Source organism: Eucalyptus grandis, chromosome 10 (genome assembly GCF_016545825.1).
Source record: "Eucalyptus grandis isolate ANBG69807.140 chromosome 10, ASM1654582v1, whole genome shotgun sequence".
Taxonomy (NCBI): Eukaryota; Viridiplantae; Streptophyta; class Magnoliopsida; order Myrtales; family Myrtaceae; genus Eucalyptus; species Eucalyptus grandis.
In genome coordinates this window covers 35,823,167-35,834,039 of record NC_052621.1, presented here as the reverse complement: position 1 = coordinate 35,834,039, position 10,873 = coordinate 35,823,167, and the positions used below count along the sequence as shown (strand labels likewise).

The 10,873-nt window shown below is 38.2% G+C and overlaps 1 protein-coding gene across 1 annotated transcript; it reads left to right on the top strand.

The window, feature by feature from the left end:
* The first annotated feature begins 363 nt into the window (after positions 1-363).
* On the top strand, positions 364-9,100 carry LOC104424142. Its single transcript, XM_039303040.1, has 8 exons — positions 364-537; positions 7,132-7,212; positions 7,312-7,401; positions 8,076-8,234; positions 8,305-8,358; positions 8,458-8,604; positions 8,678-8,818; positions 9,023-9,100. Exons 1-8 carry the CDS (start codon positions 364-366, stop codon positions 9,098-9,100), a joined length of 924 nt encoding a protein of 307 aa, XP_039158974.1.
* Positions 9,101-10,873: the final 1,773 nt, after the last annotated feature.

The following is a 10,873-nucleotide window of genomic DNA, read 5'->3' as shown; positions in this document are numbered from 1 at the left end:
TTATATTTTGTCATGTCGGTCTTTTCCCTTTTTCGTTAACGAAAGTTAACGAATGTCATTTTTTTCTTATTACACGAGAGAAAATTCGTAGATACAAATGACTCCCGCGTCGCTAAAGTCGTGAAAAGGGGCCCACGGTAATTTCTAGTAGTTACTACTCATGTTACTATTTACGTGGTTTCAGCCGCTAATGTGGACCGAAATGGTCAAACCCCTTTCTCCCCACTTTCCTCAGCACCACTCGATCGCCCGGTCCACTTTACAGGGCCTAAATTAGGATTCTGGTCCCGGCCGATATGTTCCGCGAGATAAGGAACGTCTTCATCGCACAATTAATATCACTCAAAAAAGAAAAATAAATAAATGGCCCGGACCATCGGCTCCGTCGGCTCGGCTCGGGCCAGGTCTCCCGTGAAAAAGCCTAAGCCGCCGCCTAATAATCCGCGATTAAGCCGCGGCGCGCTGAACCGGAGCCGCGAGGGAGCCGCCGAGCCGGAGCCGGGGGGAGAAAAGGCTTGCGTCCGAACAAAGCAAGCGGTGGGGCGGACATCATTCCCTCCCCCGCAAATTCCCGGGCCCGATCGGGACCGTCGAAAGAGTCCCCCGGCCCGTCTCATCGCAGCCATTGGAGCGTCCCGATCGGGCCAACGAGGCGGAGAATCGTCTAGCTTCGGATTGCCGTCAAAAAGTCCGAGTTGGGGCCCACGACACGTGGCGCAACCCCATCAGCCCCCGTGGGAGAGCGGCGCAGCGCAGCGCGCTGTACCGGAGTGCTGCCCCCCGCCCCGCGCACGGGACAGCGGATGCAGAGATCTGTTCTGTTATTCACTCTCTCTCTCTCGTCTAGGTTGGGCCGGGGGATGAGTGAGAAAGACACGTGTCGAGCGCCCGCGAGGTGGGCCCCTCTCGCTCTTGGTAATAATTCCACCTCCTGTGCATGCCACGACTTTCTCTCTTCTTCTTTTATTTTTTTTACTTTATTTTTTTTATATACATGTATATTTTTTCCTACTGCGAAGTATCTTGAAGTGATATACATACGTGGCAAATTTATTTTAAACTAGTCGAACTTGCACACTTATAACAAATTTACTTTAAATTAATGAATTTGTAAAAAACTTGTTTTCCATTAATTTCAATTAAATTGTATAAAAAGCCACAAACTAATGTATATATAATAAACGATCGGTGAAACCTCAAATTGATGTGCTCATTAATTATCACATGTTATTCAACTCAATAATTTAACTGTAGAATTTAATGGAAACTAACGACTAATAAATTTATCATAAGCCATATATTATTAAAACTTATTGAAATCTAAATGAATTGTAAATTTATCATAAACATACCAGTTTGAGTTTTTTTTTTTAATTATAAATTTGTCACAAATATACTAGTTTTGAGTTTTTTCATGGTATTAACTATTTTTTTAATTACATGTTATGATATTCAACTTAATTAATCTTTTATCTTTTACATTCTTGGACATTTAACTTGATTCATTTATACGACTCCATATGAACTATTGTCTCTATGTAGTCACAAGTTTCATAAAGATTTGAGATACTTATATAATGAAATCGACTTGTAAAATAAATGAGGATCAAATCTCATGATTCAATTAAGAATTTACACAAAATATGGCAAGCCCGATTTCAAAATTATTTTGAACGAACGGTGTAATCGAATATGGAATATGTTGCACTTGAGCTGAGTACTTATTGGCATGACTATCTCTTAGAAGAGAACAAAATGCATAAAACCTATATGCTTCGTTCTTAACTGGGTAGATGGATAACTTAATCCTCTATGAGAATCAAAATTTATTACTTGAAATCTTGACAATATGCTCATTATCTAGATAATATATTAAATTTTAGCAGAAGTCGAAAGACAAATCATCTTTGGCTTTTAAGAGCACAAAACAGCACACGATGGGTGTCATCGACCATGTTAATGAATTCGCCTAAAACACACTAGAGGTCGTATTCCTACCTGGTTCCAGGCCATACATTGATTTTTTCCTGTAAGATGACTATATAAATTCATTATAAAAAAAAATTCCAAATGTCATGACCAGCTACAGTGCCATTTCTGGAAAGTCTAAGCTGCATCGAGTCAAATCAATTAGGCATATGGCGTGGACAGAAGTAGAAAAGAAGTAATTTTTTGCACATAAATATATAACAATTAATTATTTTATATATATGGAATCTCTTGGCAGATAAAAACAAGCGTATAGGGGAAATTGCATAATTATCTAACGAATATAAAATTGAAAGAATTGAGGTTGGTTGATGCTTATTGCTTAGTTGAGGATCGATCGATGATGCTTGTTCGTGGCCATCAGTTTTCTAAGGGACCCAATCGTGGCACGTCAACCAGCATATTATCATATGCTCGTTGCAGAATCTCAAGTCGAACTTTACTACCTGCTACGAAGGATGAAAGGGAATTTTCTTTTAAATTTTCTCAAGCATTTTTATCTATCGTTCGCCCAAGTAGGAGAAGACAAAGATGATGCCACCTCATGTATAAAAGTGATTGCATTATTCGAAAAGAAAAATGGTATAAATGGTTCATAAACTTTAATCTAATGATATTCTATAAGTTAGGCCATATTTCCATGCTCTTATAGGCTCAGTACAACCTATTAATTAGTTTTAGAACCATCCATTCAAATTTATTCACCGCCGGTCCAATTCAAATGCAGCTATATTAACCTATTACTATCAATGTTATGAAATATAAACAATGCTCCTAAAATCCACATGCAATTTTTAAATAATATCTTTGTTTAGGGGTTGAGGTCGATCTCTTATTTTATGTAATAAGTAATTAAATGGGTTATTAAAATTTAAGTATCAACACACTCGTGCTTTTGAATGAAGTGCTGCTAGATGGTTTGATGTACATACGGATGTTAAATTCACTTTTTAGTAATCATTTTGAAAAGACAGTATTTGGCCATAATCGCACTTTTTGACTACAGCTCCTTCGTTTGTCCTAAACAAAAGTATTCTGTAATTAAAAAAAACATTTACTGTAGGTAATTAACTCTTAAACGTAAAATTGATCGAGAGGCTAAAAAATCAGATAAGATATGGCAATACTCTTGTGGGGAAGTTAACTTCATCTGTTGAAGGACGTCAAAACAAACCATTGATATCTCCAAGCCTTGTTCGGAAATTGAGATCGCAGTGATAAGCTCAGATGCCAATCTCGAGCATTGCATTGCCTGCATGTGCAGAAAAGCAATAATGACAACCATCTCCGGTGCAATAACAAATCATGCCCCCGCAAGAAACATTCTTGGTTATCTTAAATAAAATTCTGACTCCATTTGTTATAACTGATGGTGGTTAATGTTGGGAAAATACGGTTTCGAATTGGGTAGAATAATGAAGTCAGATTTTTAGAGTAATCAAGTTGGACTTTGATGCGTGATATCACTTTCTTTAATGATTTATTTGCCCCACAATGTTGCTAATGGTTATCGGCAAATATCATTCAAGATGCAACAAAGTCTCAAATGAGAATACTAGATAGCAATTCTAGTATTTCTCCAAGGCCTCTCATGGAAAATAATTGGAAACAATGGCTGTAATTTCTATTGAAAAAAGACGAAAAAGGAAGAAGTTGTTCGTTTGATCTTAAAACAAATGTACTTATATATATCTTTTAAATAAAGACAACTCTTCAAAAGATTGTAAAAAGAACAAAGCAACCTTTCGGAAAGGTTACAAAATGAACAAATACGTCTCAAATGTTACGTTGAAATGACATAAGAAATTCGGAATTAAATAAATAAAAATAATTGTAACTTTTCGTGAACAATCACACTTTGTTTTAGCAAAACTTTAAAGTTAATTTTTATAGAAATAAATCCAAATTTTTCAATAAATAAAAATAATGATTATTGGTTAGTGTCAAATTTCGTTAACGTGCGCACTCACATCTTTTCGATGTGGGACAATACACATCTTCATTTGTTTTATAAACAAATTACAACAGTTAACGTGGGACATACTTTTACGGATGATCAGTATGCTCCCAGCCTTTCGGCGCAGTGGGCATAGACGCTAAACTTTAGCGTTCGTGACCACATAAAGGATCCAATCAGCAAATGTTTAGCAGATTACATAGAACTTTCCCATCTTGCTGGGAATTGCTCTACAAACGAGATCGAAGCCCAATCCGACTCAACTGAGCCCGATCAATCAGATGCAGCCTTCTGGCATGAAAATGCTGTATCTGAGGCCCCCGTGAGGGATGCTGGTTTACAGGCTCCTTTTTGGAATGATAGTATTTTTGTTCTCTGATATTTTACCTTCTTGTGAATATGTATATGAGTGTAGACAAGTAAGGAAACATAGAGATGATGCAACCTTATGTGTAGGTAATGCATTCTTCAAGATCTAGATGTCATCAAGTACTAGCTATGCGCCTTTTATAACCTTATCAGATTCGGATTACTTACAATGAAATGGTTGTGCCATAAAGCTTGCGCTAGTCAATTTTTTACAAATTTTTTTTATCGGGCATTTGCGAGGGAGACAAGCCTCCCTATCTACTTTATGTGAAGGATGATTGTGCAGATTTATTCGGCGCATAAAATGATCAATGGCTAATAAGAATCTGGACTAGTGAGTGCACGTCATCTTCCATACTCAGAATTTCCAATCGTTAGCTCTCCTTTTGAGCCCTGCTCCTTGACCATTTTTCTTGCTAGATCCTACAAGTTCTGCCAAGGGCATGGTTAGTTTTCTCACTCCACTTTTCAACAAATGCAGATGAGGATAGAACGAGGCCGAAGTCACGCTAGCGATCTGTTGATTTCCTGCTCAAGCGTTTGTCGAGTCCTATTCTTTTCAAGAAGAAAGCTCGGAAACATTGGAGAAAGTGCCCAAACCTTAGCAGACTGACATGGTGAAAAGCTGTCACATGTTAGAGATGGCATATTATATCTAGACCGCCAAGATTGTCATTTTCATTTTCTTCCATGTTTCAGTATATGAGGGGGCTAGATCATCAGTAGAGAGGCTTTGCAGCTTTGCCTACTTTTTGCAATGGATTTTGGGAATTTTATGTATTAATATAATTGTTTGGATATAGGTATGGTGCTTACGGCATTGTACTCAACTGGAGAAACTGGGTCAACTTGTGGTTGAGTACAGTGCCGCAAGGCGTGTCAACCCAGCTATGGACTTTCAACCCACCTTTACTCATTTTAGGTGCATGAGGCTATTATACAAGCCTATTCGGTACTAGCCAAAGCCGAAGTCCTGACTTAGTGTCTACCGAAGAAAGAAGAAATTGAGAGTCCTTCACTGTTTCTTTCTTGCCATTGGATGTGACATTTTGATGGCTGCTCTAAAATGAGTATTTTTTACTTTATGAAAATTAACCCTTTTTTTTTTCTGGCTTCCATCTTTGGATGGGAAATGATATATATATTCTTTTTTTTTTGGTAAAAAAAAATGGGGCAGAACCTGAAATTACATCATTACTTTCCTAGTATATCATTGATGATGAAATGCAATTACCCGTCAATTAAAGACATATCTCTTTTATATTACCAAATCTTGAACATTCCCTCTCACCTGCAAAAACATAATCCTTACTCGCCAAAAGAAAAATCATTTTCTTCTTACGGTAATTATTGTGGAAAGCAAGTGATCAAACAATAAAATAAACATAATAAAAAATAAATAGTATATCAAATTTACGTGATTTGATCATAGAAATCTACATCCACGGGGAGAGCAACAATGAATTTTACTATACATCAAGCCATACAAGTGATATTTCATTAGTTCCGCTTATCTAATTACTTTCAATGATGTACGAAGTGTTTAACTCATAATTTCTTGCGAAATAATCTCTCAATCTCACGAATGAATTATACACAAATTCTTACAATTAGAATTTAATCAGTTTTAACATATAAAAGCTCGTGGTATAATTGCATAAATGAAACCAACGAAATAACCCATTGCCAATCACCCTTGATAAAAAAGGCGCTTCAATATCTCTCTTTGATCAACTTGCAGTGAAAATATATATAAGAAACAAGCTGGCCGAATATTGGTTTTCAAAGTCCACGTTTGGACATTCCAAATTTTGCCCTTTTTTGCCTAATGCCGACTTCAACAAGGAGAAGATATTCCGTGAGGTTTGGTCAACAAGTCCAAGTTTGGACTTTTCCATGTCTTTCCTCCTTGACCGACTTGAATATCGCTGAAGATAATTTCCGTAGATTTTAAAACAACACTTTATCAAATACAATGTTCGAGTGAATATTACTTTTCATTCTTGGCCACATCTTCAACACGGAAATAATATCTTTAATCTTTAATATGCCATTGAACGTTATCTGCAATTCAATTCAGATTAAATCCGTTCAATAGCTCCAACTCGAGACATATTTTAGTAGTAATGGTGACTTTTCATCCAATTTTTAGTGCATTACTTTCCGTTGGTCTTAATTGGAGCTACATGTGTACGAGAAGCTTAGTCAACAGTGCAGAACTACGAACGGTGCTTGCTGGTCAGATTAGTTTAGTACATTTTAGTATAGGAGGGTGATTTGAGTCGAGGCATACAATGTATATGAGGAACTCTTATTGCTCAAGAGAAAGGAAATGATGTATACGAGGAAAATTATTGAATTATTCCCTTGATTCTTTCTCGAGAGTCCATCTTAATTTTCACTTAAATTGCCCATGCTCTATACCTATTAACAATTCTTTCCATTCCTTAATGTTCCTTCTTAAACATTGTCTGATTAGGAATGAATTCAAGGGAATGATATGAGATTCTCAACCAAGATGCAAAGACTCTATAGCTGCAAGTCCTGCTTTTCTCCTTCCATTTCATTCTTTTCATGGAAACGAATTGATCTGTTGCAAAGCAGAAGATTTCCATTCCTAATTGGAATTGAGATCCAACACTTCCGTTAGTTGTCTAATCGAGTGAAGATTGTTGAATGCAGCACTATACATATGTAGGTCGAAGAACCTCATTTGGCTTGCTTTCATAAGGTTTTGCAATTGCAAATACAGATCACGCTAAAACTTTATTTGCTTTGCTACTTCTGCTGGGTGTCATGATTAATATGCCGAAAAGGGGTTTACTCGAGCAAGAATCCCTGTGCCTGAGAAGACAACGGGTTTTGCTAAGCCTAAAGGCACAGTGAAAACCATAGAGGTTTGCTGTTTCGATTATTTCTATGAGATTCTCTTAGTCTGCATAACAGTCTACTCTGTGTGAAATGCTGGAATTGAATTGCAATGCTGCATGCTACAGTGTCACGATCCAAGCGAGTTGATCCATTGCGTCGACATCTTCAAGCAACCTGCCTTTGATAATCCACTTCTGAAGAATCACATCCTCCTGGTATTGCTAAATGCAGTTTAATTTGAGACTGGCGTTGTTGAAATGTTATGGACCGCACCAGATGAGCAACCTAAATGCGGTTTAACCGTTCAACCATACAAGACAACATCCTATTGAAGGCCAGCATGTAGCCATCGCAAGAGAAGTCAAAATTTTCAGGGATACAGACCAATTCTGATGGTTGAAGTGATTTTCCTGTTCACGTTTCTGTTTTTAGCACTCAGGAAGATGAGCCAGTTAGAGATGGCTTTATCCAGGAAAGTAGGAAGACGTAAATACTTCTCTGATAGATCTAACGAAAGCTGAAACTTTTATCTTCGATACTATACACGTGAAACCGAACTCAACGCAGAAGTTAAGGGTGGCAGAACCATCTGAAGGCGAGTTCAGCCAGGCTGGTGGAAATATGGAAAGTGCCCTGAAGGACCGGTCCCCATTAAAGCCAGCAAAAGCACGATGAAGAAAAGAACCAATCCGTTTGTTCTGCAAACGAAGAGAGCCAGTCAAAGCCAACCCGACCCGAACCAAGCTCCCCGTCACGAAGTACGTGCAATCTGAAGGAAAAGAGATGCTCTTAAGACCGTCACCTTTGAGTTCATTTACATAACAGAGATGCTTTAACTGCATTGAAGCAGACTTCTTCAATGAATATGATGTCGAATTTCATGGAACAGTATGCCCCGGTCTCTTTTCCCGGCAGCACTTGCCGTGCAGCGCGTGCGAATGTCAATGTGTGGAATCCCACGATATTGGACAACGAAGTTAGTTTTGCTCAAACGTGGGTTGTAGCGGGACAAAACGAGGACCTGAATACTATCGAGTTTGGATGGACGGTAAGTACATGATGAAAAGGTCGTATCGGCATCGTTCGTTCTCTAGAAGTGCCCTCCTTGCGGGTTTCAGGTAAGTAAGGCTCCTAATTTCGGCAAGCAGACCAGGTCATTCATAATCTGGACTGTGAGTTCCTCTCTCTGTCTTTTATCATATCTCAGATTGTCATCAGGACTCGGGATCGAATGGTTGACGATTGACATGCTTGTTCTGGATGATTTTCAGAGCGATAACTACCAGAAGACCGGTTGCTTCAATCTCGACTGCCCGGGATTCGTACAAGTGGACCGCAGAATTACTCTTGGAACTCCGTTGCAACCCATACCCAGCTACAACGGGGATCAATCCGAGGTTTATACGTCTGTAACCCAGGTGAGGGAAACTGTCCATTTACAGAAAGAACAGCTTCTTTCATGTTCTCTGTCTAGTTTTCTAGTCATAATAGATAGATCGTATGATGCTCATCGTCTTCATCTGGATGCCCCAGGATCCTGCTACCGGACATTGGTGGCTTCGATATAAGAATGTCGACGTAGGATACTGCCCCAAAGAAATCTTTACTACTCTAAGCACAGGTGCTGATGGGGTAAGTTAGGGCGGAGAGATAGTCAACAAGGAGCCCGGTGGTCGTCATACGACGACGCAAATGGGGAGCGGTCACCTTCCATTAGATGGATTTGGGAAATCGGCCTATTTCCACAACCTTAAATATGCTGACGTCGATTTGGTGAACAGAGACGCGGATAATGCTTTCAGGATAGTGACGAACCCCGGGTGCTATGATTTGCAGATGAAGGATAAGGATGCTCGTTACGGGGTTAATTTCTTTTACGGCGGTCCTGGGTACTCAGACCTGTGTTTGAAGTAGTAAATAGCGGCTAAGTCATAGAGCAGGCCTCCCTGGTGCGAACATTATGTGCAGATAGTTTCGAAACGGCATCTGGAAATTACCGTTCATGATCGTTTATGGTCACATTGGTTTGCATTTCAGATGTATCGTCGGCTTAGAATTTCAGCTGATGATGAGCAAGGAACAATTTGAAAATCAGTTGCGAGTTTCCACGAGTCTTGGAAGTTCATGCCTTAGCACTTCTCCAATATTTCTCTCTAAGCCTTTAGTTCTTTTCTTTAGCTGGCTTCGATGGGGCATAAAACGTAAAGAATCGGCAAGTAAAGAAGAAGAAAAGAGGAAAATAGAGAGGGAGTGCAAAGAAACGAAAAAGAGAGAAAAAAACAAAAGGGGTTTCTTGCGTGCATGCTCCAAAACTTTCGACAGGCTAGGTTAATTCCATTTTGTAGCGCCCTTAAGGATTCGTACTCTTCCAATCTGATGAAATTTCAAATCCAAGCTGTAAATTCTGATCGATGTGAATTCTGAATCCCTGGGTTCAATCTAAAAGTTGTAAAGTTATGTAATTATATGAAAATGATAGTTTAGAGTATTATGAGATTTTACGGAAGTCAATTCCAAATTGTAATTTAGTTAGAATAAATTTTTAAAGTTTTGCGTACATTGTTTCCCAGTTCCGAATATCTGTTTTCAGCGATTGCTAGTGATGTTCTGTTTTCGGCAATTACTAGCGATGTACATTACAAAGACACATACATATAAACTTAACTTATTGGAGAATGTTTTCTCAACTAGAACTAAAAGAAAGACGTAGCCCTTTTCTTAATGCTTTCGCTCAATATGTCATGGAGATATTTGAAGGAAAAAAAACTTTTACGCAAAAGGAAATTTAGTCTGATTAGGTAGAAAAGCCCTATACTCATGAAATACCTTACTTAAATAAATTACCTTCTTCAAAATCAGAGGTTGATATACCAAATATGGGTTAAAAAAAACAAAAAACTGAACATTGAACCAGGAAAGTAATGCAGAATTTTCTCGGTGCCATTGCTAAATTCCTTTACGATTTAAACTCGATCATCGGCAAGATGCCAAGATATTAAACTAGAGACATAGTAACATCACCAGACAAGATCCCATCAAACCCGACATACATAATGTCACGAATCCGAGTAGAAGAGAAATGTGGGAATTTGTGTGAAGAGGAAAATTGTATGCTCTTCATTGATTTCTGTATCTATTACAAGAATGTATATATCGTACAAGAGGACTCAATAAAAAAAGTAAATAAATTCTTCTAATCTTTCTAGTTCTAAAATAATCACATCTCCTATCAATTACAATCAAAACAAATCTCCAATCAAATCCGATCATATCTTCTTTCAACACTCCCCCTCAAGCTTGTATATATCCAAAACGCCCGAGCTTATTTAGAAGATATGTATGCTATCTCTGACAAAGAGGTTTAGTGAATATATCCGCGGGCTGTTCCGTGGTCCTGATCCATCTTGTTTCGATGATCCCTTCTTTGATCTTTTCTCGAGTAAAATGGCAATCAACTTCAATATGTTTTGTCCTCTCATGTAATACAGGATTTGCTACAACTTTGAGTGCCGAATCATTATCACAAAAGAGTAATGTCAGACCTTTAACTTGTACCCCAAGGTCTAGAAGTAAGCTTCGTAGCCATACTACCTCACAAACAGTCTTTGCCATAGATCGATATTCAGCTTCTACCGATGATAATGATACAGTGGATTGTTTCTTTGTTTTCCATGAAAGTAATGAATC